The 25,715-nt window shown below is 70.1% G+C and overlaps 5 protein-coding genes across 7 annotated transcripts; 3 read left to right on the top strand and 2 right to left on the bottom strand.

Moving 5' to 3' along the window:
* Window positions 1-399: 399 nt before the first annotated feature.
* AP4M1 (adaptor related protein complex 4 subunit mu 1) lies at window positions 400-3,931 on the top strand. The gene is made up of 15 exons (XM_074857754.1): window positions 400-581; window positions 680-774; window positions 851-957; window positions 1,027-1,123; window positions 1,441-1,551; window positions 1,636-1,716; window positions 1,789-1,851; window positions 2,054-2,120; window positions 2,210-2,263; window positions 2,395-2,501; window positions 2,575-2,666; window positions 3,004-3,048; window positions 3,119-3,169; window positions 3,242-3,359; window positions 3,529-3,931. Exons 1-15 carry the CDS (start codon window positions 524-526, stop codon window positions 3,715-3,717), a joined length of 1,335 nt encoding a protein of 444 aa, XP_074713855.1. The 5' UTR covers window positions 400-523; the 3' UTR covers window positions 3,718-3,931.
* On the bottom strand, window positions 3,828-13,529 carry STAG3 (STAG3 cohesin complex component). The gene is made up of 35 exons (XM_074857753.1): window positions 13,513-13,529; window positions 13,133-13,308; window positions 12,733-12,886; window positions 12,565-12,658; window positions 12,374-12,490; window positions 12,134-12,230; window positions 11,959-12,035; window positions 11,684-11,888; window positions 11,459-11,610; window positions 11,309-11,382; window positions 11,015-11,138; window positions 10,844-10,942; window positions 10,696-10,775; window positions 10,378-10,485; window positions 9,497-9,596; window positions 9,306-9,417; window positions 8,657-8,760; window positions 8,489-8,578; window positions 8,316-8,405; window positions 7,817-8,017; window positions 7,347-7,417; window positions 6,997-7,084; window positions 6,827-6,907; window positions 6,650-6,742; window positions 6,399-6,579; window positions 6,195-6,322; window positions 6,017-6,118; window positions 5,570-5,715; window positions 5,361-5,489; window positions 5,063-5,247; window positions 4,574-4,721; window positions 4,450-4,488; window positions 4,225-4,336; window positions 4,054-4,116; window positions 3,828-3,958 (listed from the first exon to the last, which is right to left on the bottom strand). The coding sequence occupies exons 1-35, from the start codon at window positions 13,527-13,529 to the stop codon at window positions 3,950-3,952; spliced, it is 3,846 nt and encodes a 1,281-aa protein (XP_074713854.1). The 3' UTR covers window positions 3,828-3,949.
* Window positions 13,530-14,108: 579 nt separating this feature from the next.
* GAL3ST4 (galactose-3-O-sulfotransferase 4) lies at window positions 14,109-18,119 on the top strand. 2 transcript variants are annotated; one of them, XM_074857752.1, is made up of 4 exons: window positions 14,109-14,390; window positions 15,689-15,802; window positions 16,030-16,297; window positions 16,748-18,119. In XM_074857752.1, exons 2-4 carry the CDS (start codon window positions 15,690-15,692, stop codon window positions 17,555-17,557), a joined length of 1,191 nt encoding a protein of 396 aa, XP_074713853.1. In that variant the 5' UTR covers window positions 14,109-14,390; window position 15,689; the 3' UTR covers window positions 17,558-18,119. The 2 variants fall into 2 exon arrangements, with proteins under 2 accessions (XP_074713853.1, XP_074713852.1); XM_074857751.1 differs by having other exon boundaries at window positions 15,647-15,802.
* A 332-nt stretch (window positions 18,120-18,451) lies between these two features.
* TRAPPC14 (trafficking protein particle complex subunit 14) lies at window positions 18,452-23,033 on the top strand. Its single transcript, XM_074857757.1, has 11 exons — window positions 18,452-19,118; window positions 19,376-19,471; window positions 19,879-20,011; window positions 20,089-20,175; window positions 20,331-20,451; window positions 20,650-20,797; window positions 21,180-21,262; window positions 21,530-21,693; window positions 21,902-22,056; window positions 22,137-22,330; window positions 22,697-23,033. The coding sequence occupies exons 1-11, from the start codon at window positions 18,720-18,722 to the stop codon at window positions 22,848-22,850; spliced, it is 1,734 nt and encodes a 577-aa protein (XP_074713858.1). The 5' UTR covers window positions 18,452-18,719; the 3' UTR covers window positions 22,851-23,033.
* A 583-nt stretch (window positions 23,034-23,616) lies between these two features.
* LAMTOR4 (late endosomal/lysosomal adaptor, MAPK and MTOR activator 4) lies at window positions 23,617-25,366 on the bottom strand. Of its 2 annotated transcripts, none has more exons than XM_074857755.1 (4): window positions 25,275-25,366; window positions 24,929-25,009; window positions 24,351-24,468; window positions 23,617-23,946 (listed from the first exon to the last, which is right to left on the bottom strand). In XM_074857755.1, the coding sequence occupies exons 1-4, from the start codon at window positions 25,275-25,277 to the stop codon at window positions 23,639-23,641; spliced, it is 510 nt and encodes a 169-aa protein (XP_074713856.1). In that variant the 5' UTR covers window positions 25,278-25,366; the 3' UTR covers window positions 23,617-23,638. The 2 variants fall into 2 exon arrangements, with proteins under 2 accessions (XP_074713856.1, XP_074713857.1); XM_074857756.1 differs by having other exon boundaries at window positions 23,617-23,990; window positions 25,275-25,357.
* Window positions 25,367-25,715: the final 349 nt, after the last annotated feature.

Here is a 25,715-nt window from a genome sequence, read left to right as displayed (position 1 = left end):
CAGGTTGGGGGGACGCGGAGGGGCCCTGGACACGCCCCTTCTTAAAGGGGCCGCGGCAGGGGGGAGCCGGGGGGCGGCGCTGGGGTGGGGGCCTAGAGGGGGACAAAGATCCGGGCGGGGCTTCGGGGGTGCTGAGCCCTTGGGTGGGGGGCGGGTCTTGGGGTGCGGCGCCTGGGGTGCACAGGTCGCTGGGAGGGCACAGGGTGCTGGGGGGGGCACAGTTGTGCTGGGAGTGGCACAGGGTGCTGGGGGGGGGCACAGGGTGCTGGAGGACACAGGGTGCTGGGAGGGGCACAGGGTGCTGGGGGGCGCACAGGGTGCTGGGGGGCGCACAGGGTGCTGGGGGCGCACAGGGTGCTGGAGGACACAGGGTGCTGGGGGGGCACAGGGTGCTGGGGGCTCTGGGGCAGGGCCCGGGCAGGTGGTGGTCTCAGGTAGGCGGCTTTGGGGTGCGCAGAGCTCGAGGGGGTTGCAGGGCCCTGGGGGGCCCACACAAACCCCGCCTGACCCCCCCAGCCTGGCGATGCTGTCCCAGATCTTCATCCTCTCCTCCAAGGGCGACCGGCTCATCCACAAGGACTGTATCCTCCGCTCCCTGCACCCCCAGGGGTCCCCCCGCTTGGGGGGCTCCCCAGCCCCCCCCCCCGTGTTTCCCCCATTCTCCTTAACCCCCCCCCAGTCCGTGGGGAGACCTGCGGCACCAGTATGGACCTTGCTGACACCTTCTACCGCAGGATCACCTCCCTGCCGGGGGACCAGGCCCCTGTCTTCATGGTAAGGCGGGGCTGGGGGGACACGGGGAGGCTCCGTGGGAGTCCCGCGGGGGTCACGGCTCTGCTCCCCTCCCCAGACACACGAGGGCCGGCACTTTGTCCACGTGCGACACGCGGGGCTCTACTTCGTGGCCACCACGACGCCGGACGCGTCGCCCTTCACGCTGGTGGAGTTCCTCAACAGGTACGGAATGGCCGGGGGGCGCGATGGGGGGTGACGGGGACCCCCTGATGGCTGCGGGTCCTGCTGCAGGCTGGTGACGCTGCTGCGGGACTTCTGCGGGCCCCTCAGCGAGAAGAACGTCAGCCTCAACTTCGCCCTCATCTACGAGCTGCTGGATGAGATGCTGGTGGGGACTTGCCGAGGGGAGCTGGGGACACGCCTGGGGGTGCTGGGGATGCCCTTCGGGGGGGGTGAGGACACCTTGGCATGGCGAGAACTCCCTGAAGGGAACAGGGGACACCCCGGGGGACACTGGGGACACCTCATGGGGCTGGGGACACACCTTGGGGTGGTGGGCACCCCCTTGGGGCTGGGGACAGCTCAGGGGGTGACAGGAGCCCCCAGGAACACCCATTTGGGACACCCCAGAAAGAAGGGGACAGGGGACACCTCAGGGTCCACATGGGACAGCTTTGAGGGGTGACGGCCCCCCCGGCCCCCCAGGACTACGGCTACATCCAGACCACGGCACCCGAGGTGCTGCGCAACTTCATGCACACGGAGCCTGTGGCCACCAAACCCTTCAGCCTCCTCGACCTGGGCTCCATCGGGCTGGTGAGGACCCAGGGACACCCCCACCCTCCCCGGCCCCCCCGGCTGCGGTGCCCAAACCCTGTGTCCCCCTGCATGTCATTGCAGTTCGGCGCCGAGACGCAGCAGAGCAGAGTGGCCCCCAGCTCGGCCGCCAGCCGCCCTGTGCTGCCACCCCGGGGGGAGCAGGTAGGACCCCCCCAGTGTCCCCGTGTCCCCCTGTTGTCCCCCCTCAGCCTTGACCCCCCTCTCTGGCCACAGGGCACCAGGAACGAGGTCTTCGTGGATGTGGTGGAAAGGCTGACGGTGGTCATCGCTGCCAACGTGAGCGGGGACAGGGAGCCCCTGCCCCACGCCCTCCCACCTCAACGTGTCCCCAGAGCATCGCCCCATGTCCCCTGGGTGCTCTGGCTCTGCGTACTGCCCCCAGGCCCCCCCCACCCCCTGGGACCCCCGTATTCTCCCCAGGTCTCATCCACCCCCCGTCCTGTCCCATCCCAGCTCAGCCCACATCCCCTCTCCCCAGGGGACACCCATGAAGGTGGACGTCCAGGGGGAAATTCGCCTCAAGTGCTACCTGCCCAGCTGTGTGGGTAAGGGGGGGCCGGGGTTGGGGTAAGGGGGGTGGGGGACAGCCAGGGCTGTCCCCCGGGGTCACCGGGTGCCCCCTCTGTCCCCACAGAGATGCGCATTGGGCTGACGGAGGAGTTCTGCGTGGGCAAGTCAGAGCTGCGGGGTGAGCGCAGTCCCCCCCGATACCTGCCCCTGCCCTCCAGCACCCCCCTAACACCCGCGGCTGCCCCCCAACACCCCCTTAGCCCCTGCTTTGCCCCCCGCTACCCCGTAGCACCCTCCTCTGCCCCGCAGGCTACGGCACGGCCGTCCGGGTGGATGAATGCGCCTTCCACAGCTCCATCAAGCTGGACGAGTTTGAGAGCGGGAGGGTCCTGAAGGTCACCCCGAGCCAGGGGGAGGTGAGGGGCACCAGGGGACACTGGGGACGTGGGGGGGGCCGTGGCAGCCGCCCCTAAGCCCCGTCTCCCCCAGCTCACGCTCATGCAGTACCAGCTGGCAGACGACATCCCCTCGCCTCTGCCTTTCCGCCTCTTCCCCACCGTGGACCAGGACCCCACGGGGAGGTGAGTGGGGGGGCGCGGGGTGGGGGCAGCACCCCCGTTCTGACCATCCCTGGGGGTGACCCCGGTTCCGGCCAGAACAGAGTTAACGGGCTGGGGGGGCCTGGACCGGGGCGGGGCGGGGGGGCGGCAAGCAGCCGCCTCCTGCGCAGCGGTTCGGGGCTCCCGTTGTTGCTGTGGTTTCGTTACTGATCCGGGTTTTTATTCAACCTACGAATTCTCTTTTTTCTCCCCCCCGTTTCACCGGGCGGGGGCAGTAAGCGGCTGGCTGCGCGGTGGTGGGCTGCGGGCCGAGTTCACCCCGCGACCCCCGGCTCTGACCGGCCTCGTCTCCCCGCAGGCTCCGGCTGTACCTGAAGCTCCGCTGTGACCTGCCCCCCAAGAGGTAGGGGCGCAGGGGGCTGGGGGGGCCGCGTCAGAGCCTGGCTGCTGACCCCGCTCCCCCCAAATTCCAGCCAAGCCCTCAACGTCTGCCTGCAGTTGCCTGTGCCCAAGGGCGTGAGCAGGTGGGTGCTGGCGCCTGGGGGTCTGGGGGCTGCTCACGGTCTCGTCACCCGCTCACCCCGCCGTCCCCCCAGCCTGGCGCAGGAGCTGAGCAGCCCCGAGCAGACGGCCGAGCTGCAGCCCGGCACCAAGTCCCTCCGCTGGGACATCCCGCGCTGCCAGGGCGGGTCGCAGCTCTCCGCGCTCTTCAAGGTGAGGGCTGGGGGGGCTGGGCAGGGAGCCCCGGACAGGCAGGGACCTGTCCCCCTCCAGCCTGCGGGGCCTGGCGCCGGGCAGGGACACACGCTCCCATCGGGGGGGGGGCAGCCGTGGGGGGCCGGTGTCCCATGCCGTCCCCGGCGTCACCGCGCCCTCCCTGCAGCTGGAGGTGCCGGGGCTGAGCCGCGCGTCGCTGCTGGAGCTGGGCCCGGCCAACCTGGCCTTCGAGCTGCCCGCACACACGTGCTCGGGGCTGCACGTCCGCTTCGTGCGGCTGCCGGGGCCGGCCGGGCCCCCCCAGCGCTGGGTGCGCTACCTCACCCACAGCGACTCCTACGTGCTGCGCCTCTGAGCGGGGACCCCGCCGAGACCCGCAGCCTGCGGACCCCCAGCACTGGGAACCTGCGCCCCGACACTGGGGACCCGCGCCCGGAAAGGGAAAGCTGCGCCCCGACACCGGCTGTCAAACAAGTATTTATTAACCGTCACCAAACAGGGCCCGGGGAGCCGGGCTCCCCCAGATTTGGGCTCGTAACAACAATAAACAGGCACCAAACTGCTCCGCACTGCCAGGGCTCCCTCGCTCAGTCACCCTGCGGGGAGAGGGGGCCTGTGAGACACACCCCCCCCCCCCCCCCAATGTGGGGTCCCTCTTCCCCATGAGGCCCCATGCATTCCCCCAGCTCACCTCGATGCCCAGGATGGTCGAGTCAAAGAGGTCCCGGAGCTGATCCTGGGGGTCCAGCAGAGTCTGGAGGGGGCAGATGGGGGCTGGGTGGGGTGGGGGCACCCCCGGGCACCCCCAACTCCAGCTGTGCAGGGGCAGGTGGCTGGGAGGACCCTCAGGGGGTGGCCTCACCCTGTCCTGCTCTGGGCTGTCCTCACTGCTCTCCTCTTCAATCAGCACCTCCTCTTCCTCCTCCTCCTCTTCCTTCTGCTCCTCTTCCTCCTCCTCCACCATCAGGCTGAGCCTGGGGGAGAAGGGAGGGAGGTGGAGGACCCTCCCCAAGACTCTCCCCCTGCTGCCCCAATGCCCACCTGGTCCCCTCTGGTGCCCACCCCATGCCCCCCGGCCCTCGCTCACCGGTTGGTCCCGCTGCATCGGTGGGACAGGGAGCTGCTGCTGGAGGAGGGGATGGAATCAGAGGGGGGCCCTGAGTGGGGGGCATCCGGTTTGGGGGGGGTCTCACCCCAGCCCAGCCGCTCACCTCTGCAGGAGGCTGGGGTCGGAGCCGGGGTCCTGTGCACGCAGGCGGGGCAGGGGGGGCCTGGCGCCCCGCAGCATGGTGGAGGTCAGGGCCGGGCTGGGGAGGCGGCTGCTTGGCCACGGGCTGGAGTCGGGGAGCTCCGAGGGGGCTGCGGGAGGGGGCTGAGCATGGGGATCCCCACCCCATCCCCACACCCTATCCCTGTCCCCGAGCCGTGTCCCCGTCCCCCCCCCCCCCCGAGGACAGTCTGGCTCCGGCAGAGGTGACGGCCCTGACAGGAACCCCGCTTTGCCACCTCTGCGCCTCCTGTCCCCCAGAGCCCTTCCCTCTGTACTGGGGAGCCTCACCCCGGGCCCAGCCTCTGGCCGGGGTCCCCTCAGCGACAGACAGAGCGGAAAGAGCCCCCCCAGCCCCCCCCAGCCCAGCCTGGGTGCTGGGGGTGGCACGGCCCCAGGAGATGGGGTCCCCGGGGCTCAGCCCCCGCCTCACCGTCCATGCGGGGCCTCTTGGCAGCGGAGCCGGGCGGGGGGCGGGGGGCCGTGCTGCGGCTGCTGACGGAGCCCCCCTCCTCCTGCGGCTGCAGGGAGCTGCGGTAGGCGACCAGGGACGGCCACGGCGCGTCCCGCAGCGCCGGCCACTGCCGCTCCTGGCACGTCTTCTCCAGGTAGGCCAGTCTGCGGGGGGACGGGGGGACGTGGTGGGCGACACGGCACCAGGGCCCTGCAGGGTGCTGGGGGACCCAAACGGGACCCCGTCAGCCCCCGGGCATCCCCCACCCCCCACTCACATCAGGGCCTTGTCGGGGCGCAGCAGCCGGGGCGAGAACTCGCTCAGCACCTCCAGGAAGGGCAGGTTGAGGGGTGGCAGCCCCGGCCCGGGGCCCGGAGGCTCCTGGAAGGCGAACTGGATCCCCTCCCTGGCCGGGGCAGAGGGGTGAGGGGGCAGGCTGAGCCCCGGCCTGGCCCCCCGGTCCCCCAGCCCCCCGGCCCCGCGCACTTGTGCACGCTGAGCAGCGCCGGGCGGTTGCGGAGCTGGTGAAGGCTGAAGAGGAGGGAGAAACGCCGCGCCAGGTCCCGGATCTCCAGGAAAGCCTCGGCCGCCCGGATCTCGGGGCCCTGCTGCAGCAGCAGCTCTGTCATCAGCTGCGTGGGGACAGAGGGTCAGTGTGGGACCCCTTGGAGACACCCAGACCCCCCGGGAGACCCCAAGCTTCCTGGATGCCCTCCCACCCCCTAGAGTCTCCCAGACCCCCCCCCTTCCCCCTCGCCCCCAGAGCCTCCTGGACCCCTGGATGTCTCCAGACCCCCCCCAAACCTCCTGGAGCCTCGCAGACTTCCCTAGAGCACCCCAAAGACCCCTTACACCCACCTGGAGACCCCCCAGAGCCCCTCAGAGCCTCCTGGATGACCCCAGAGCCCCCAGAGCCCCCAGCCAGCACCGTACCTGCTGCAAGCTCAGCAGCAGGGTGTGGGCCCACTCCTGCCGGTCGATCCGCCGGGTGCAGTTCAGCGTCTCTTTGATGATGTCCCCATAGTCGCTGTAAAACTGGAGAGGAGGGGACAGGGCCGTGTCCCTGAGCCATCGCGGGGCCAGCGGGACAGCCCTCCCGTGCACCCCTTACCTTGGCGTAGTGCTTGAAGACATCGGAGGCAGCGCTGAGCTCCAGCACGCTGTAGATGATGAGCTTGCAGAAGCCGGCCAGGAGCACCCGGCGCTGGTGCAGCTCCGCGATGCGGCTCTCGCCATCCTCTGTGGAGACAGGATGGGACGGTGCGGGGGACAGGCATCCCGGAGGACAGTCCTGGGATGCGTGGAGGGGACGTACCCGTGGCCGAGAGCTCCTCGTGGCTGCAGGCGTGGTGGAAGACGTGGTCCATGAGGAAGGCGGCCAGCTGGGACTGCAGCCCCGCATCGGGCAGCAGCACCAGCGGGGCCAGCGCCTCCCGCCCGTCCTGCGGCAGCTGGGGCCCAAACACCAGCAGCAGGTCACTGAGCACCACGAAGGCCTGAGGACACAGGGACGGGCTCGGCGCCAGGCCTGGACCCCCGCTCCGTGTCCCCCCGGCCCCTGCGTACCTGCTCCTGGACGCCAGCGTCCACGTCGGACAGGCAGCTCTGGCACAGCGAGCAGAAGGAGGTGACTCTGGTCTTCAGGCTTTGCAGCTGCTCCTGGGCAGGGGCACGCGGTGGCCTTTAGGGACACGGGGGCTGCCCCAAGTCATCCCCAGGGCTGTCCCTGTGCTACCCGCTCACCTGGGGGATGTTGGTGCTGGGCAGGCGCGAGAGCTCCCAGAGGATGTGGAAGTGGAGGCAGGTGATAGCAGGGACAAGGACCTGCGGGGGAAGATGCGGGCAAGGGACGGCCACGGTGCTGAGCAGCCACATCCCCACCAGGTCCCCAGGGTCCCCAGGGCGGTCGGTACCTGCGAGGGCACCTCGCCCGTGTCCACAGTGTGCTGCAGGAGCTGGGCGCAGGGCTCGAAGAGCTGCCAGGGTGTCAGGTCGTGGGCGCTGCAGGGACAGAGCAGCATCAGCAGGGCGAGGGGAGATGTGGGGCAGGAGACAGGACGCTGGGGGACAGAGACACGGGGGGCACACGGGGCAGGGGACACACAGGGCAAGGAACAGGGCACTGGGACATGTGGAGCACAGGGGACAGGGTGCCAGGCACACGAGGGGCAGAGGGACAGGCATGTGGAGGAGGACAAGGACACAGGGGGACCCCTGGGGGCGCGGGCAGAGGGGTGGTGTGGCCCCACGGCTCCCCACTCACTTGAACAGGACGGAGATCCTCTTCAGTGTGGCCGCCATGCTGTACACCTCCTCCTCGTCCAGGGACGAGGCCTGGGCAGGGCCCAGGGTTGGGGACACCCCACGCAGGGTTGGGGACGCTCCGTGCGGGGTTGGGGACTCACGCCAGGCTGGGGACACCCCACTCCCCACAGCTCCTCGCCACTCTCCCACCCAGCACCTCCCAGACCGGCTCTTCCCTGCCGAAGTCCCGTCTCTGCCCAGGCCACCGCTGTACCTACAAGTCCTGGTCCCTCTCCTGTCCTCAGTCCTGTCCTGGCGCCAGGTCCCTGTCTGTCCTCAGCCCTATCCTGGAGTCCAGGTCCCTGCCCTGGGGTGGCCCAAGCTCCATCCCAGGCGCCAGGTCCACATCCGGATCTTCAGGTCCCTGTCCTGGCCCCTGCAGTCCCCAGCCCCGACCCAGACGCAGGGTCCCTCTCCCGTCCCCCCTACCTGAAGCAGCTCGGTGACCTCCTGGTGGAACTTGTCGGCCAGCTGGTCGGCCAGGCGGCTGCGCACCAGGTCCCCGCGGCCATGCAGGGCGAGCTCGGGGTCACAGAGCGCGTGGAGCGCGCGGGACGCGGCCTCCAGCACCGCTTGCCCCGCGTGCTTCTCCACCACCTCCTGCAGCTGCCCCAGCACCAGCTCCAGGTGCTGCGGGGAGAGGAGACTGCCAGGGGCATGGGGACACGCTGCCTCCCCAGGGACGAGGGTCACGGTGCTGCCCACGGGGACGAGAGGACTTGCAGCCTCCCGCAGGGACAGACAGCGCCCCCCCCCGGAGAGGGCAAGGACGGCCCCTCGGTGGGGGGCACAGGGCCCACAGCCTCCCAAGGGGGACACCCGGGGACCCGCGGGCATCCCGTCCCTGCAGACCCATTTCCCAGGGGCCGAGCGGCTCTGCCCCAGCCCCGGGGGGCCGGATCCTGCCCGGGGGGCGAGGGGGCAGCACCTTCTCCAGCCGCCCGGTGCAGTAGATGCTGAGGTCGAAGCAGCGCAGCACCTCCAGGAGCAGAGCCGCCTTCTCAGCGTCGGCTGAGAACTGGGAGACAGCAGTGGGGGGGGGGTGTCAACGCCGACCCTCCCCAGGCCCCCAGGGGTGTTGGGGGGCCCGGTCCCCCTCACCTTGGCCAGCAGCTGGGGCAGGGCCGGGACAAGGCAGTGGGTGAGACGGGTTCTCTCCTCCACCTGCGCCTTGCGCTCACGGGCCGAGGGCTGGGGGCAGAAAGGGGGCTCAGGGTGGCCTGGAGGGGCCCCCTGCCCCCTCCCCAGCACCATTCCCAGCCCTGTTACCTTCTTGGCCGGTCCACGGCCCACCGGGGGCTGCCCCTCGGCTGCCTGGACCACGCTGGCTGCCAGGATCTCCACCAGTGCCTTCTCCTGCTGGTCTGCCAGGCCTGGGGAGGGGAATGAGGTGTCTGGGGGGGCAGCCTGGCACCCCCTCTGCTGTGCCAGAGGGTCCCAAGGCATCCCAATAAATCCCAGTGCATCCCAACAAATCCCAGTATGTCCCCTGACCACCCACCAGCACCCCAGCAATGTCGCAGCACAATCCGGTAGCATCCGAGCATGTCCCCGTATGTTCTAGTGATACCTCAGTGCCTTCCTATCACATCCCAGCACCTCCCAGAGATGTCCCACAGCAACTCCAGTGTCTCCCAGTGACATCCCTGTATATCCCAGTACATTGCAGCAATCCTGCAGTGTCTCCCCGTGATCTCTCAATATATTCTAGTGTATCCCAGCATCTCCCAGTGTGTTCCAGCAACGTCCTTGTACACCTCAAGGGTATCCCAGGGTGTTCTAATGCAGCCTACTTGGTCCCAGCAACATCCCAGCATATCCCAGTATCTCCCAGTGATATCTCAGCGTATCCCACTGTCTCTCAGTGACGCCTCCATGGTGCCACGGCACATTCCAGTGTCTCCTGGTAGTGCCATACCCTCAGTGGGTGACTCCTCCAGCAGCAAAGCGCTGATGGTCTCCCAGTCCCTCAGCCTGGGCCCGGCACAGTCCCACAGGCTGTCCACCAAGTAGGCCGCATGCTCGTGGAGCTGGGGAGGGGGGACAGGGACCGTCAGGGCAGGCAGGGCCCCCACCCCGACCTGCCAGGCCCCCTGCGGCCGCTCTCACCTCACTCTCGATGAAGAAGGCCAGAAGCAGCCGGAAGAAGGTCCTGTTCTCCCCATCGTGAGACGGCTCCCTGCCCACCTCTCGTTGGGGGTCCAGCAGCCTGGGGACACACGCACAGGGTCACACAGGGGTCCCATGTCCCCACGCTGGGTGTGAGGGGGGCAGAACCCCGGGGGCACACAGAGACGGGGCTATCAAGTGCCTGAGCAGGACATACAGGGGGGAGTGCCCCAAGGGACAGGGTCACCAGGGCCCCACCTACCCCCCGCTCTGGGGACAGAGCCCCAGGGGACGCAGACACGGGGGTCCCCCCCCGCCTCGGCCCTGGGGCGGCACCCGAACCCTGAGCCCCGGGGGACAGGGAGGACCCGGGCTGACGCCACGCGCAGCTGCTGCCGCCCCAGCTGTGCGGGGGAACGGGGTCGGGACAAGCCCAAACACCGCCGCTGCCAAGAGCCGCCAAGGCCTGCGCCGAGGTAAACACGGCGCCACTGGCCTCCCCTCCGCCGAGCGCGCCAAGGCTGGCGCAGGAGCACGAGCGCGCGAGCAGCCGGGGCTCGGGGCAGCTGACCCAGCGCGTGCTGGGCTCACGCTTGCCCCGCGGCGACCCCCGGGCCGGATGCGGCTGCCCCAGGTCCCGCTCTCATTAGGGACGGTGCTGACAAGCCTGGGACGAAGGCCTCCACCGGCTGCCTGCCAGATGTTCCCCACTGTGGAATGGGGAGGAAACCAAGCCTGACTCAGGGTTTGGCAGGCAGAAAACGCTCGGCTTTTTGTGGGGGCTGCGGCCGGGTGACGGCAGCTCCGGTGCCGGGCAGCGGTGGGCTGGGGGCCAGATGCTGTCACGGGGTGGGCTGTGCCAGGCACCGGCCCGCGCTCACCTGCGGTAGAGGAAGAGCCCGGCGGCGGAGGCCAGCGCCCGGCTGGATACGTAGACCACGGGGTAGACGCTCTGGCAGTCCTCCTCCGTCAGCGCCTCCTCCACGTTCCTGTGCACGAGCAACAGTGGGGGTCCCCGCTTCTCCCGTCCCCCAGCCCCGCTTCCCCCGTCTCTGTTCTTGCTGTGGGGCCGCGTCCCCAGGACCCTGCATTCGCAGCAGGACCCCGTTCCCCAGGAGCCCTCCAGCCCCATCGCCTGTCCCCTCTCACTGGTGGGCCCTGTGCCCCCACGTCCCCCCCAGCCTCAGCCCCAGGCTCACTCCAGCATCATTGTCAGCAGCTTCACCACCTCCACAGCCACGTCGGTCTCCTTGTCAAGCACCATGGACACTATGCGGGTCTGGTGACAGGAATGCGGTCGGTGACAGCCTGCCGGCACCTGGGGGACCCCCGCGGGCCCCCCCTCACCTTGAAGCGGCTGGTGAAGAGCTCCATGTGGGCGGCCGTGTCCCGGTGGCAGTACAGCCCCTGTAGCGCCTTCACGCACTGCAGGCGCACCTCCCGCTGCTGCAGGGGCAGGGGCCGTCAGCAGGACCCCCGGTCCGGCCCCGTGGGCCCCAGCCCCCATCCCTGGCCCACCTTGTCATGCAGGGTCCAGCCAATGTACTTGAGGTAGCCATCGGTGAGGAAGGAGGCCACGTAGCTCCTCATCCATGTCCCCAGCTCCTCCATGCAGATGGCCCGGATCTCGGGCACCACGTCCCTGCCGTGCGCGGCACCGCCCAGGCTCACACCGTGGTCCCCCGGGGAGCGACATCCCTGTCCCCGCAGTGCTCCCACCTGCCCTCCCGGCCCGGCCACACCACGCTCCGTGCCCCTTCTCCCCAGTCACGAGACCCCCTTCTGCCCCCGAGCTGCTGGGCCAGCCCCAACCTGTAGCGGTGCACAAAGACGCCCTTGAAGATGGCGTTCATCATGTTCTCGATCTCCTCCTGCTGCTCCTGGAGCTGGGGGACGCAGCGGGGCTCAGACAGGGCCCGGCCCCCCACTGTCACCACCCAGCCCCCCGCCGCTGCTGCCCACCTCCCGGCGCTTCTCCAGCAGAGCCTCCAGCCTGTCGGTGGCCCGGCGGCCCGGCCCTTTGCTCCGCTCGGCCTCGTACTGCCGCTGGTTGTTCTCCTGGTGCAGGCTCACGCCCAGCGCCACGTTCACCAGCGCCGTCATCAGCTTCATGGCTGGGCGGGCAGCGTGGTGGGAGAGGGGACCCCCGTGGGGAGCCCGCGGGAGCCCCCCCGGGGAGCTGCCTACCTGCCAGGGTGCTGGTGTGGCGGAAAGCCCGCACCTGGGAGTCAGAGAGGCCGGTGAGCAGGGAGATGAGGGCGTCCATCAGGAACTCGTCGTAGACGACACTGTACTGGCACCGCTGCACCACCACGGCCACCAGCTCGCAGAAGCCGGCCCGGAAGCGGCGCCAGGGCTGGGTGCCCAGCGAGAGCGGGTAGTCGGCCGAATCCTGGGGGACACAGGGTGAGCCTGGCCCCCACCAGTCCTGCTGCCGCCTTCCCCCCACGCCCGCCCAGCACCTCCTCGAACTTCTCTGTCAGGTGCTGGATGATCTCCGAGTTCTGCAGGTGCCTGAACATCTCCGGGGTCACCACGCCTGCCGGGGGAGCCAAGGGTGTAACGGGGGTCCCCAGGGGGGGGCCGGGCCCCGCCAGCAGCACAGAAAGACAGAGCACCTGGTGGAGACCCCCCCACCTCTGCAGCCGCAGGAGCGGATGATAAAGTTGGCGAGCTCCAGGAACCCTGTCTCGCGGTCCTGCTTGTAGGTCTCCAGCCAGTCGTCCACCACCGTCTGTGGCACAGGACCGCCAGCATCAAACAGCGGCCCGTGGGGGACACCCGAGTCGCCCGCTCGAGACGTCATGGACCCCTGTGTCCCTTCATCCCCTGTGCGAGCCGGCTGGGCCCCCCAGGGTGCTGCAGGAGCAAGGTTACCTCGACGGCGATCTTGGCCGACCTGACAGCCTCGAAGAGGGTGTTTTGCTCTGGGTTGCTCGCAGCCAGACTGCTCCTGTCCCCGCTGGGCTCCCTCCTCCGGGGACGCTTCGAGACCTGGGAGGGGGCACGGCAAAGGGTTGGAGCAGCCTCAGGATGGGGGCACGGGCGGAAGGAGGGGCAGGACGCACGGGGCCGTGGCTCAGCGCCCGGTGGGGTCCCCGCTTGCTGCGCAGCTGCAGCGTGTCCTCGAAGTCGCTGCCGGAGCCGCCGCTGCTGAGGTCCCTGCGGGAACAGCACGGCGGCAGGGTGCACCCAGGGCCCGGCTGAGCGCCCCCCCCCCCCCCCGCCCCACTCACGGGCTGCCGGGGGCCGACGGCGGGGAGCTGCTCTGCGCCCCGGCCGACCCCGCTGCGGGGCTGGAGCCGGTGCCCGGCCCGGCGGAGGAGCCGGAGCTGCAGGAGGCGCCCTGGAGGCGGGCCGAGCGCCGGGGGGGCATGGCGGCGGCCGGGCCTGGGGGAGAGCGAGGCGGCTGGGGGCGGGGGGCGGGAGCACCCCCGGCCCGGGGGGGGGCCCGAGTACCCACAGGCACGTCCGGCCCGGCCCCACCGAGGCGGGAAGAGGGCCCGGGCCTGCCCCGGGGGGCGAGGGAGGCCTCAGACCCCCGGGGTCCCACCGAGGAGGGGGCCGCCCCTCCCCATCCCCCCCGTGGTCACGTGCCCCCCTCCCCTCCCCTCCCCCGTCCTGCCTCGCGCTGACGATCCTCGTCAGGCCCCGCACGTGGCTGCGGGAGCTCAGTGCGCAGACGCGGCCCCGCCCCCGGGGTCACGTGCAAGGGGCGGGGCCCGATCGGCCCGGGGTCCGTATAACCCCTAGAGCCGGGGGTGTCCCGAGGGTCCCTACAGCCCCCGGAGCCGGGAGTGTCCCGCGGGTCCCTACAGCCCCCGGAGCCGGGAGTGTCCCGGGGGTCCCTATAGTCCCTAGAGCCGGGGGTGTCCTGGGGGTCCCTACAGCCCCTGGAGTCAGGGGTCCCCCAGCGCCCTGTGACCCCCAAGTGCCTCCATGTCCCGGGGTGCCCCGCAGCCTCCACCAGGCCCTGGCATCCCGCACAGCCACGGCTCCCCTAAGCCGACCCGTACGTCACGTAGGTCCCCATGTGCTGGGGGTCCCCTACAGCCCCAGAACACCGAGGCCCCGTCTGGTGCCACTCGGCCCTGGCGTCTCCAAGAGCCTGGGGGTCCCCACAGCCCCCTCGGGACTGGGGAGTCCTTGCCGCCCCATATAGCCTGGGGGTTCCCCACGGCCTCCTCTGCTCTGGGGTGTCCCCCCGTCCTGCTGCCCCAGCTCTGCCCCCCACAAGTCCCCCCGTGTGCACTCCCTCTGTCCCTCCATCCCTCCTACTCCTCCATCCTCTCCCTGTCCCCCCCTCCAGTGTTCCCCAGTGCTCTCTCTGCGACCCCCAGTGCCCCCCCAGGCCCTGCAGTGTCCCCCCAGTGCCTCCCAGTGCTCCCAGTCTCCCCCAGTCCCGCAGCCCGGAGAGCGGGGGCAGCTCTTGGCTCCGGGCCGTGCTCGGGAGCGCCCCCCGTTGCCCCCGGGTCTGTCCCGCTACGGCGGGGGACGAGGGCACTGGGCGGGGGGGCCGTCCCGCTGCCGGTGCCGGTCCCGGGGCGTCCCGCCGCGTCTGGGCGGGGGCGCGGGGGCCGTCCCGGTACCGGGGGCCGTCCCGGTGCGGCGGGGCGGGGCGGGACAGCGGGAGACAAAGGAGAAAACTTCGCGAAGAGCGGCCGGGACATCGGGAGCCGCCGGGACACCGGCCCCCCCGAGCCCCCGGCCCGGCGTTCGAGACCCGCCCCCCGGGCGTCGGCTCCCGCGACAGCAGGACCGGGGCGGCCGGACCCCCTGCCCGGGACGCCGGGGCGGCCGGAGCAACCCCGTACCGAGCCCCGGGTTGCCCCTGAGCCCCCCCCGAGAGCTCGGCAGAATGTGGCAGGGCTGAGCAAGCGGCCCCGCGTCCGCGGTGAGTGCGGGGGGGACACCGGGACCGGGGGGGGGGTGAAACCGGGGGGCACCGGGACTGACACCAGTGGGCACTGGGACCGGGGGGACACTGAGGGGCACCGTGGGGGCACAGAGGGTCGGGGGACACCGGCACACGGGGAGCCGGGGGTCTGGAGGGCTGTGGGGGACAGGGTGGGCACATGTGAGGGGCGAGGGGCACGGAGGGGACACAGGGTCCACGGGGCACGGGGGGGGCACAGAACTTGGCGGGGAGCCCCAGCGGGACGGTGTCTGGGAAGCCACGCGGCCTGGGGGACACTGGGGACAGTGGGACGAGGTGACTGTGAGGTCACGCAGGGGACGGGGGTCCTGATGCGACTCAGGGTCCAGGGGCACACGTGGCTGTGCAGGACATGGGGGGATGGGGGGGGGAGCTGTAAGGCAACGGGAGAGGTGGGGGACCCAGGGCTTAGGTGACCCAGGGGTCTGGGGACAGGAGGGGGACGGGGAGTCAGGGGAACCCGGGGGAAAAGGAGGTCCTGGAGGAGGCAGGGGAGATGCAGGTCTAGGGGTCAACCTGGGGGGACGGAGTGGGCCCTGGGGCAAGGCTGGGGGTACATGGGGGCAGGGGGCTGGACAGGCTGTGGAGGGGGCTGGGCGGCTACAGGGAGACACAGGGGGGTGAGGGGGACACGGGTTTGGGGCCACAGGGGTCCCAGGGACCTGGAGCAAAACGGGGGGGAACAGGAGAGATATTGGGATGCAGTTGGGGACATGGGGTCAGGGGACAGGAGTGTCCTTGAGAAGGTATGGGGGGGGAAAGTGGCATCTCGGGGACAGGGGCTGTGGGGGACAGATGACGTTTCATGGAGGGGAACAGGGGGTCCCGGAACGGACAAGGTGGGGGGGGGAGTCCTGGAGGGGGACAGGGGGACACAGGGGTTTCCTGGAGAGATGGGGAGAGCGGAGGGTCCTGCAGTGGGACAGAGAGGCCTGGGGACACAGGGGGGTCCTGGGGCACAGGGAGGGATGGCTGTGGCAGAGGTCTCCCCAGGACAGTGGCCCGTCCCTGTCCCTGTCGCCAGTCCCCTTCCGTAACGGCCCCAGCTGTCCCTGGGTGGGGCCAGGCTGGCGGGTGCCCAATGCCCCGCAGACCCCCCCGGCGCCACGATGTGGCTCTGGGCGGTCCCGGGGCTCTGCCCCCACTGGGTGGGATGCGACTGGCTTGGTGGGAACATGGGGTCCCCGATGTGGCAGCACCCCTATGTCCCCCAGGAAGGTGATGCCGGGGTTGCCTGAGCCACCGTTTTCCCGCAGGATGATGAAACTGCCACCTGCCTACTGCCGGCTTCAGACGCTGGGGGCTGCCCTGGGGGTCTGCGTCACCATCGGCTTCACAGTGCAGCTCCTGGGGGGGCCCTTCCAGCGCAGGTGAGACACCCCCTGCCCCGGTCCCCCTGCTCACCACACGCTGCATTCCCAAAATCGCCTGGGGCCTCACCCAGGGGATGTCCCAGGTCAGGGGGGATGCAGGTTCCCGACGCCTTCGGCATCCACTGGACGGATGGGAAGGGGGTCTGCAGCCCCCTGGGACGGCTGGGGCCGGACAGGATGGGGGATCCCCACCGGCACCCCCTGACCCTGCCATGTATCCTCAGGGCCCCCGTGGCCCCTGTCGGCCGCCCCCCGGCACCCTGCCAGCCCCACACCCACTTGGTGTTTCTGAAGACCCACAAGACGGGGGGCAGCAGCGTGGTCAACCTGCTGCACCGCTTCGGAGAGGCGCGGGGGCTGCGCTTCGCCCTGCCCCACCGCTACCAGTTCGGGTACCCCGGCCCCTTCCGGGCCGAGCGGGTCAAGGGGTACCGCCCAGGGGGTCCCCCCTTTGACATCATCTGCCACCACATGCGCTTCAACCTCACGGAGGTACCAGGGATGCGGGGGGACAGCAGGGACACGGTGGGTGGGGGGAAAGAAGGGGGGACGTGGGGGAGTGGGGCTGGGTTGGGGGATGTCAGGTGGAGAGGGGTGGGGGCCAGGGCTGGGGCGGGGTTGAGGGCATCTGCGGGAGGTGGAGGACGTCACGGGGAGATGGAGGAGGTCTGGGGAGGTTTGGAAAGAGAAACTGTCTGGCGGAGCCAGGGGATGCCGGGGGGGATGCGGGATGTCTGGAGGAGACGGGAGACATCACGTGAGGCAGACGAGATCTAGGGGCGACAGGATGCCTGGGGAAGGCGGAGGAGGCTGGGGGGAGCCGGGGGCATCTGGGGGAGCTGGGGGACACCCAAGGGAGCGGGGGGGACGGCGGGGGGCGGGGGTGCGCAGCTGGCGGCCGCCCCGGTGGGGTGCCGAGCCGCCGCCGCGGTTCCTGCCCAGGTGCAGAAGGTGATGCCCAACGACAGCTTCTACTTCTCCATCGTGCGGGACCCGGGCACGCTGGGCGAGTCGGCCTTCGCCTACTACCGGGCTGTGGCGCCGGCCTTCCGGCGGGCCCCGTCGCTGGCCGCCTTTCTGGCGGCCCCAGGGCGCTTCTACGAGGCCGGGGCACGGGGCAACCACTACGCCCGCAACCTGCAGTGGTTTGACTTCGGCCTGCCGGCAGTGGGGGACGGGGACGGGGCGGCGGTGGCAGCGGCGCTGGCGGGGCTGGAGCGGGCCTTCGCTCTGGTGCTGCTGGCTGAGCACTTCGACGAGTCGCTGGTGCTGCTGCGCGAGGCGCTGTGCTGGCCCGAGGAGGCCGTGGCCGCCTTCGCCCACAACGGCCGCCCCGCTGAAGGTGCCCCCCGCGTCTCGCCCGCCCAGGCCGCCCGCCTGCGGGCCTGGAACAGCCTCGACTGGGAGCTCTACGCCCACCTCAACCGGTCCTTCTGGCGCCGGGCCGAGGCCTTCGGAGCCGCCCGCCTGCGGGAGGAGGTGGCCCGCCTGCGCCAGCACCGTGCTGCCCTGGCCCGCCGCTGCCTGCAGGGTGGCGGACCCCTGCCCGCCCGTGCCATCCCTGATGGCCGCCTCCGCCCCTTCCAGCCCCCCGGCCGGGCTCAGATCCTGGGGTACGCCCTGCGGGCTGGGCTGCCCCCCGCCGAGCGGGAGCGCTGCGCTCGCCTCGCCACCCCCGAGCTGCAGTACAAGGACATCCTCGACCAGCGACAGTTTGGGGGGGGCAACGTGTCCGTCCCGCCCGGGGGATAGCGGGGGGAACCCCGACAGCCATGCGTGGCCCGGGAATGGCGCTGTGCCTTGGTTTACCTGGGCCAGGCGACAGCCCCCCTAACCCTGATGAGGATCAGGGTCCCCCCATGGAACCACTTTGTGCCTCAGTTTACCTGCTGTGGGTAACGCTGCCCTCCCCCCCCAGTCTAACAGGGATTGGGGTCCCCCCACGGTACAGCTCTGCCTCAGTTTACCTGGGCTGGTAATGGCCACCCCTACCCCCGACAGGGATCGGGGTCCTCCCATGGTACCACCCTGTGCTTCAGTTTACCGGGGCCGGGTAATTGCCCCCCCTGCCCCCGGTGGGGATCAGCCCCCGCCCCCATGGTACAGGTCCGTGCCTCAGTTTACCAGGGCCAGGTAATGGCCCCCCCGCCCCCATGGTACAGGTCCGTGCCTCAGTTTACCAGGGCCAGGTAATGGCTCCCCTGCCCCGGTGGGGACCAGCCCCCCTCCACTCCCTGGGGGAAGAGGCTGGCGCAGGCCCCGCCCCGTCAAGGCTCGCTTCGTGGTAACTATGGCAATAAAGACTGGAATCAGACCGCTGATTAGGTGTTGTTGCTGCCAATCACTCGGGAGATCGCGTGGCGCGGCAGGAACGGAAGTTCCGCCCCCCCCGGGGATGATTGGTCCCTGTGCCCGAGGAGCATCATCGATGCGCTCGGCGCTCGGCTGCCCGACCCTTCCTGGACGCTCGGGGCTCGGTTCCGCGCCCTGCGCCCGCCTCTCCTTGCCGCGCCCGGTCGTTCCGGCAGCGCCGCTCCCGGGAGCCCCCGGCCCGGCCCGGCCCGCTCTCGGCACCTCCCCCGGCGCGGCCCGGCTCCGGGAGACCCTCCGGGCACACAGGCCGGCATCCCCCCCCCCCCCCCCCCCCCACCTCGGCATCCCCCCTCCCCCCCGGGGTCCCTCGTCTCCGGGGTTTCCCTCGGCCCGGAACCCGCTGGTGCCCCAGCATCACCCCCCGGCGCTCTTCCGCCCGAACCCCCCTTCCCCGACCCCCACGTAACGGCCAGGCCCCGGCACCCCCCGATCCCCGGAGTCCCGCCGGACCCGCCCTGGCCCTAGGTCTGCCCCTTGCCCCTAAGATCCCCCGGTTCTCCCCGGTTCCCCCGGCCCTGAGCCCCGCCGCGGGCCGCTGCCCATGGAGTCGCAGTGCGATTACTTCATGTACTTCCCGGCGGTGCCGTTCGCGGCCCGGGAGCTGCTGTCGGGGGAACCGGGCCGGTACCGGGCGCTGCCCCGCCGCAACCACCTCTACCTGGGCGAGACCGTGCGGTTCCTCCTGGTGCTCCGGTGCCGCCCCGGCAGCGGCGGCGGCACCGGGCCGGGCCGGCCGCCCTGGGCCGAGCTGGCTGCCTCGCTGGCCGCCCTGGCCAGCGTCAGCCCCGGCGGCACAGAGGCCGGCGGGGACCGGGACGGGGACCCGGATGGCACCGGGGACGGCACCGGGAGCGGGGCCTTGCCGGAGTCCACCGTCTTCCGGGACTGCCGGGCCCTGCTGACGCACAGCCAGGGCCCCCCGGGGCGCCCCGCCGCTGGGGTGGGTGATGGGGACCAGCGGGGGGCGGAATATGGTGGCAAGAAGGAGTTGGGAAGGGACATGAGGACGAGGGAGGATTTGGGGGGACGTGGGGGACAAGGGGATGTGGGAGCAAGGGAGGGGCCTGGGAACAAGGGGGATGTGGGGACAAGGGGCAGTGGGCAGAGGTGGGGCCAAGGGCTGGGGGAGGATGAGGGGGGTGCGGAGGGGCATGGGGCCAAGGGCCACCGTGGTGCTGAGCCCTGCTCTGTCCCCAGATACCAGTGGAGGACCCCATCGTGTCCACGGACGAGGTCATCTTCCCCCTGACCATCTCCCTTGACAAGCTGCCGCCCGGTACCGTCAAGGCCAAGGTGAGGCTGAGGGGGGATGGAAGGGGACCTTGGAGATAGTGTGGGGACAGCACGGGGACCTTGGGGATGGGAGGGGACCTCAGAGACAGCGTGGAGATTTTGGGGACAGCATGGGGACCTGAAGGGGGGCCTTGGGGACAACATTCAGTCATCAGGGACAGGATCCTGATGATCACAGAGATCTAGCCCTGGTCCTCCTGTCTGGGTCTGTCGAGGGCAAGGTAGAATTTGGGGACAGGAGGGGGCCTTGGTCACAGTGTGAGCACCTTGGGGACAGCGTAGTGACACGGGATGGGGAACAGGATCCTACCTGGAGTAGGTGTGGGGGCAGGAGGAGCCGTGAGGACAGAGCAGGAGCTCAGGACTGGACCTGGGCCAGCCATGACCCAGGTCCCCACTGTCCCCAGATCGTGGTGACAGTGTGGAAAAGGGACACAGAGCCGCCCGAGCTGCAGGAGGGTGGCGGGTACCTAAGCCTGCTGCAGACACGAGCGCCTGCACACGTCTTCCGCCAGGAGCAGGGGGCCTTCAAGGCGCAGGGTAGGAGCATCCTTGCGTCCCCTCTCCCTCCCTGTGTCCCCACATCCCATGTTCCCTGACCAGTCGTGTCCCCGCAGTGAGCACCCTGCTGACGGTGCTGCCCCCGCCCGTGGTGCGATGCCGCCAGCTCACCGTGTCCGGGAAGTACCTCACCGTTCTCAAAGGTGAGCGGGACAGGGCAGTGGCACAGGGACAGGGGTGGTGCCTGTGGGGTGGCTGCGACGGAGCAGAGGGTGCGGGGCAGGGGAGGATGTGACACGGGTTGGTCGGGGCCACGATGGTGTCCCCTGCACTGTCCACTGATGTCCCCGTCCCCCAGTGCTCAACGGCTGGTCCCAGGAGGAGATCTCGCTCTGGGATGTGCAGATCCTGCCCAACTTCAATGCCAGTTATCTGCCTGTCATGCCTGATGGCTCTGTGCTGCTGGTCGATGACGTCTGGTGAGTGCTGGGACAGCCTGGGGAATGTCTCTGGGGTGGGGGGGACACAGCCATGCTGTCTCCCAGACCCCACGGGGCCCCCCATTTTCCTCAGGACGGGGCCGTGCCGTGGGGAAGCCCTGGGGGGCACTGCCAGCCTCAGGCGGGCAGCACAGGCCCCCACGCGTCACTGAGCCGTCCCCACGCCCTGTCCCGCAGCCACCACTCGGGCGAGGTGCCTGTGGGCGCCTTCTGCCGCGTGGCCGGCGCTGGCTCGGCCTGTCCCTGTGCCCTCAGCGCCCTCGAGGAGCACAACTTCCTTTTCCAGCTCCAGGCGCCCGAGAGACCCCCCGAGGACGCCAAGGAGGTGAGGGGACACCAGGGGCAACCCTCAGGGTTTGGGGGACACTAGGGGTGACTGCCCTGAGGCCAGGCATGAGGGGACACTGGGGGACATCCTGGGCAGGGACTGTCCTAGCTGGGAGATGATGTCTGGGCCAGGATCAGGGGCCACTATCTCGGTCGGTGGCCTGGGGGGTGCTGTGCTGGTCCAGGGGTCCTTGTCCTCCCCTGGGGGCGGCAAAGACCACCCTGGCTGGAATGTGGGGCCACTGTCCTCGCTGTCCTTGTTGGGCCCTGGGGTGTTTGTCCTTGCCAGGGAGCCTAGGGGGATGTGGGGATGTTGGGGACCGTCCTCGCTGGGAGCAGTGGTGACAGGAACATCTCTGATCCATTGTCCCCCCACCCAGGGCTTGGAGGTCCCACTGGTGGCCGTGATCCAGTGGTCAACGCCAAAACTGCCCTTCACCAGCAGCATCTACACGCATTACCGGTGAGAGCCACCCTGAGGGTCCTTGATGTATCCTGTCCCCAAGCGGGGAGGGGCCCCCAGATCCTCCTGCCCAAGGAGGGGGAACCCAGCGATATCTGTGCCCCTGCTTGTGCCACTAACCTCACATCCTGGGGCTGCCTCGGGGCCATCTCCATGTTCCTGTCCCCACATCCTCAGGGCTCCACGGGGCTGTACCCCGTTGCTAATGCCGCGTCCCCGCGGTTCCCGGTGGCCACCCCCACGTCAGTACCCCCCTGCCATCCCCAGGCTGCCGAGCATCCGCCTGGAGCGGCCGCGCTTTGTGATGACGGCCGCCTGCGAGTCCCCGGTGCGGGCCCGGCAGCGCTTCACCGTCACCTACACGCTGCTCAACGACCTCCAGGACTTCCTGGCCGTGCGCCTCGTCTGGACGCCCGAGACCGCCACGGCCGGTGGGGACAGAGGGGACGGGGCCTGGCAGGGGCCCGAGCGGGTGGGCAAGGGTCAGAGGGGCTGGGCGTGCCTCTGGGTGTAGCTAAGAGGGGACAGACGGGGCGAGGGAGGGGGAGCGATCAGGATGAGAGTCATAGCCAGGAGGTGCTGGAGGTGGCTGGGAAGGGGCCAGCGGTCCCGTTCCCGCTGTGCTGGTGGTCTCCACAGGGAAGAAGCTGTCCGGGGAGGAGCGCCGGGCCACGCAGGCGGCGCTGGACGCCATCGTGTGCCACACGCCGCTCAACAACCTGGGCTACTCGCGCAAGGGCAGCGCCCTCACCATCCGTGTGGCCTTCCAGGCGCTGCGGGCCGGCCTCTTCGAGGTGAGGCCTCCTGGCTTCGGGGCTCCTGCGGCCACCCTGGGGCCTGGCCTGGCGTCACCGCGTCCTCTGTCCGTCCCCAGATGTCCCAGCACATGAAGCTGAAGCTGCAGTTCACGGCCAGCGTGGCCAACCCGCCGCCTGAGGCCCGGCCCGTGTCACGCAAGAGCAGCCCCAGCAGCCCGGCTGTGCGGGACCTGGTGGAGCGGCACCAGGCCGGGCTGGGCCGGTCCCAGTCCTTCTCCCACCAGCAGCCATCCCGCAGCCACCTCATGAGGTACAGGGGGACAGCAGGGACCTGGCAAGGGGACACATGAGACAGGCAGGGCATGGGAGGGACACCTGGAACAAGAGGGGCATGGCGGTGGGATCAGAGCAGGGTTGGGGAGGGCACACAGAAGGGTGACGTGGGGAGGGGACAGGCAGGACAGGGCTGGGGCACACCCAGGACAAGGGTGGATGTGGTGGGGGGGCGGCCGGGGCTGACGGGGACACATCAGGGGGACACCTGGGGGGACACAGGATGAGATGGCTCTGGGGGAGAACGCGGGGAGGGACAGCCAGCCCTGCAGGGATGTGGGGAAGCGACAGGCAGCCCTACAGGCACCCAGGGTAGCCCCCCCCTTACCTCCCCACGCCCCAGGTCAGGCAGCGTGATGGAGCGACGCGCCATCACCCCGCCAGTGGGGTCCCCTGTGGGGCGTCCCCTCTACCTGCCCTCCGAGAAGACAGTGCTGTCCCTAGACAAGATTGCCAAGCGGGAGTGCAAGGTGCTGGTTGTGGAGCCCGTCAAGTGACGGGGACCTCGGGGACAAGGGGGATGGACAAATCCTGCTGCGTCCTGGAGACTGTGCTGGAAGGGGCCAAGCTTGGGGGGGGGAACGTGGGGGGCGAGGGATGGGGCTAAGTCCCCACATGCCCAGGGGATGAACCTGCTGCTTCACTGGGACTGGACTGGAATGTGCCATGGGGGTACCAATGGGGACGGGGGTCTGTCCCCAGCCTGGGGGTGACAATGCTCTGGGGATGGGGGTGGCACGGGGGAAGCGGGGGGACGTCCTGTGGCTGGACCCAGCACTGTTTACACCCCTTCAGCTTCCTGCATTGCCTTGAATTTGGCTGCTAGGGTGGGGGGGGGAGGGATGGGGGAACAAGGGACCAGGGCCTGTCCCTGGGGCCACGGGGGACACTGTGACCAGTCCCCAGGGCGCCAAGCCAAAGGCGGGTCCTGCACTGCCAACCCCCGTGCCCTGCTGGGGACAGGGGTGTCTCCGTGCCTCCTGATACGGCTGGCACCTCCACTCCCTATTATTTATTTGTTTCCGCGCTGGCTACCGTCCGTGTGTGTGTGCGCGTGCCAATAAAGCGCTGGCCTGGACACGGGGACAAGTCTGTCACTGGGGGAGGGCAGGAGATGCTGGGGTGACCTGGGGTGTCGCAGGGAGTGGAAGCCCCCAAAGGGCTCTGCGTCCCCCTCTCCTACGTGAAGGCCCCATCTCACCCCATGCCCTGTCCTGAGTGGACCTGTATCCCCCCCTCCCCCAAGGAAGCCAGACTGAGGGGGACCAGGACATAATTTATTGCCTCAACAGAGGGACAATGTGCGTGGGGGGGTGACACTGCAGAGCCCTGAGGCACACAGGGGACACCAGGTGGCCTTGGGGACCATAGAGATGCAGAGGACCAGTCCCCAAAGTCCTCGAGGTGACAGGGACACGAGTGGGCGTTGCTGCAGGGCCCTGGGGCCAGCAGGGCCAGGGGAGCTGGCCCCCCCCTCTTCCCCTGAGGCCCTGGGGACAGTGGGGGTGAGGGGACCGTCGTTCCTCTCGGCGACACCTCTCAGACGGCAACGGGCTCCTGGACGTGGTTCTGCCGCTTCACCACGAAGAGCTTCTGTCCAGAGACAGTGACCAGGAGGGAGTGTTCCCCGAACACCACTGCAGGGACAGGGTGAGTACAGGGACGCTGGCACTGCCACCCCGGGGACAGGGTGCGGGTGCTGGGCATGCTACCACGGTGGTCAGGGCTCTTCTGGGTGCAGTGGGGGCACCGGCATGGGCACCCTGTGAGGGTCACAGCTGCCCCAGGGACAGCAGGGCCACCACTATCGGGGGGGATAACTTGGGTCACCCCTAAAACATCGGGGACAGCAGTGCCACCACTATCCCCCTGGGGAGTTGCAGCAGTCACAGAGACCTGGGGGACTGCAGGGACACTGGCATCGCCCTGGGGACAGTCTGGAAGACACTCTCTTGACCTTGGGGGTGGTGTGGGGGCCAGGGACAGCCCACGCTCACCTGACAGGCGCTTGAAAGGGGGGTCGTGGCCGCGCTGGAGCCGCAGCCCGCAGGCTGTGGCTACCAGCTCCGAAAGGATGGCGGCCGTCTGCTCATCGTTCTCCAGGTCGCCCGATGACTGCGGGGTGGGGAGCGCAGCGTCAATGGGATTCGGGCGTCTGAGCCTCCCTGTGCCCAGATATCCGGGTACCCCTTCCCCTACCCCCTGCTCAGGACCCGGGTGTCTGCTCCCCCCGGTAAACGGGTACCCTTTCTACGCCCCCCCTTCCCCCAAGATATCCGGGTACCCCTTCCACTCTGCCAGGACCCGAGTGTCTGCCCCCCCTGATATCCGGGTACCCCCTTCTCCCCCGCCCCAAGATATTCGGGTACCCCTTCCCCCCCTTCCCGGACCCGGGTGCCTGTCGCCCCCCCCCCCAGGCATCCAAGTACCTTCAGGTACCGGTGTGTCCCTTCTGCACCCCCCCTCCCGCCCCGCAGGGACCGGGGTCTCCAGATGCCCCCCCCCCCCCCCCTCCCCCCCGCCCTGCCCCGGGACCCCGCCCCAGGCCTCCGGACGCGGGTGCCGCCGCCCTCACCGCCAGCACGGCCCCATCGCTGATGACCAGGTAGCCCAGCTGGTCCGGGATGCGCTCCAGCCCCTGGGTCAGCGCCGTGGTCTGCGGGCAGCGGGGGGTCCGTCAGCCCACACGGCACAGGGTCACCCCGGTCCTCCCTCCTCAGCGCTCCCCTAACCCCGGCTCCGCTCCCCTCAGTGCCCCGGGCCCAGTCGTCCCTGGGCCCGCAGTGCCTCAAAGCGCCCCCCCCGCCTCCCAGTCCCCTCCAGTCGCTCCCAGTCCCCCCATCCCAGCGCTCCCAGTCGCTCCCAGTCCCCCCCAGTCGCTCCCGGTCCCCCCATCCCAGCGCTCCCCCGCTAACGCTCACCATGGCGCCTCTCCGGCGCCGTCCCGGTCAGGTGACGCGCCCTGCGCCCGCCCTCGCTCCGCCGCCCCATTGGCGCAGAGTTCAGCCTGTAACCGCCCCGCCCCGCCTCCTCCGGTTAGCGCCACAGGGCCCGCCCCCGCCGGCCCGTCCGCCAATGGGAGCCGGCTGGGAAAGCACGTGGCGAGAAGGGGGCGTGGCCCTAGCGCTTTCGGGCGGGCAAACACGTTCGTATTTGCGCGGAGCGAGTTCCGCCCACCCACAGGCCCCGCCCCCCCCGGGTTCCCCCCGCTTCTATTGGTCCCACCACGGCGGGGCGTGACCCGCGTCCCGGGGAAGGGCGGAGCGTCACCATCCCCCGGGCCACCACCCCCTCCCCGGGCCACCTGCACCCCCCGCCCCGGGCCCGTGGCGGTGTCCCCTCGGCCAGCGGGGGTAGCGCCC

The sequence above is a fragment of the Strix uralensis genome, unplaced genomic scaffold, assembly GCF_047716275.1.
Source record: "Strix uralensis isolate ZFMK-TIS-50842 unplaced genomic scaffold, bStrUra1 scaffold_293, whole genome shotgun sequence".
Lineage (NCBI taxonomy): Eukaryota > Metazoa > Chordata > Aves > Strigiformes > Strigidae > Strix > Strix uralensis.
The sequence above is the reverse complement of the archived record's forward strand: the minus strand, read 5'-3'. Positions and strand labels throughout refer to the sequence as shown.

Bases quoted from the DNA above. Each gene is read 5' to 3' on its own strand.
- AP4M1 (XM_074857754.1), top strand. From the start codon at position 524: ATGCTGTCCCAGATCTTCATCCTCTCCTCCAAGGGCGACCGGCTCATC. The intron at 958-1,026 runs GTACGGAATGGC...GTCCTGCTGCAG, and splicing joins CTGGTGGAGTTCCTCAACAG to GCTGGTGACGCTGCTGCGGG. The intron at 1,852-2,053 runs GTGAGCGGGGAC...CCCTCTCCCCAG, and splicing joins CGGTGGTCATCGCTGCCAAC to GGGACACCCATGAAGGTGGA.
- STAG3 (XM_074857753.1), bottom strand. The intron at 8,761-9,305 runs GTATGGCACTAC...TCCCCTCCCCAG, and splicing joins GGAGGAGTCACCCACTGAGG to GCCTGGCAGACCAGCAGGAG. The intron at 7,418-7,816 runs GTAGGGGGGACG...GGCCCTGCCCAG, and splicing joins AGGTCACCGAGCTGCTTCAG to GCCTCGTCCCTGGACGAGGA.
- GAL3ST4 (XM_074857751.1), top strand. From the start codon at position 15,654: ATGCCGGGGTTGCCTGAGCCACCGTTTTCCCGCAGGATGATGAAACTG. The intron at 15,803-16,029 runs GTGAGACACCCC...ATGTATCCTCAG, and splicing joins GGGGGGCCCTTCCAGCGCAG to GGCCCCCGTGGCCCCTGTCG. The intron at 16,298-16,747 runs GTACCAGGGATG...GTTCCTGCCCAG, and splicing joins TGCGCTTCAACCTCACGGAG to GTGCAGAAGGTGATGCCCAA.
- TRAPPC14 (XM_074857757.1), top strand. From the start codon at position 18,720: ATGGAGTCGCAGTGCGATTACTTCATGTACTTCCCGGCGGTGCCGTTC. The intron at 20,176-20,330 runs GTGAGCGGGACA...CCCGTCCCCCAG, and splicing joins GTACCTCACCGTTCTCAAAG to TGCTCAACGGCTGGTCCCAG. The intron at 21,263-21,529 runs GTGAGAGCCACC...TGCCATCCCCAG, and splicing joins AGCATCTACACGCATTACCG to GCTGCCGAGCATCCGCCTGG.
- LAMTOR4 (XM_074857755.1), bottom strand. The intron at 24,469-24,928 runs GTGAGGGCGGCG...CCCACCCCGCAG, and splicing joins GCGATGGGGCCGTGCTGGCG to TCATCGGGCGACCTGGAGAA. The intron at 23,947-24,350 runs GTGAGCGTGGGC...GTCTCTGGACAG, and splicing joins CCCTTTCAAGCGCCTGTCAG to AAGCTCTTCGTGGTGAAGCG.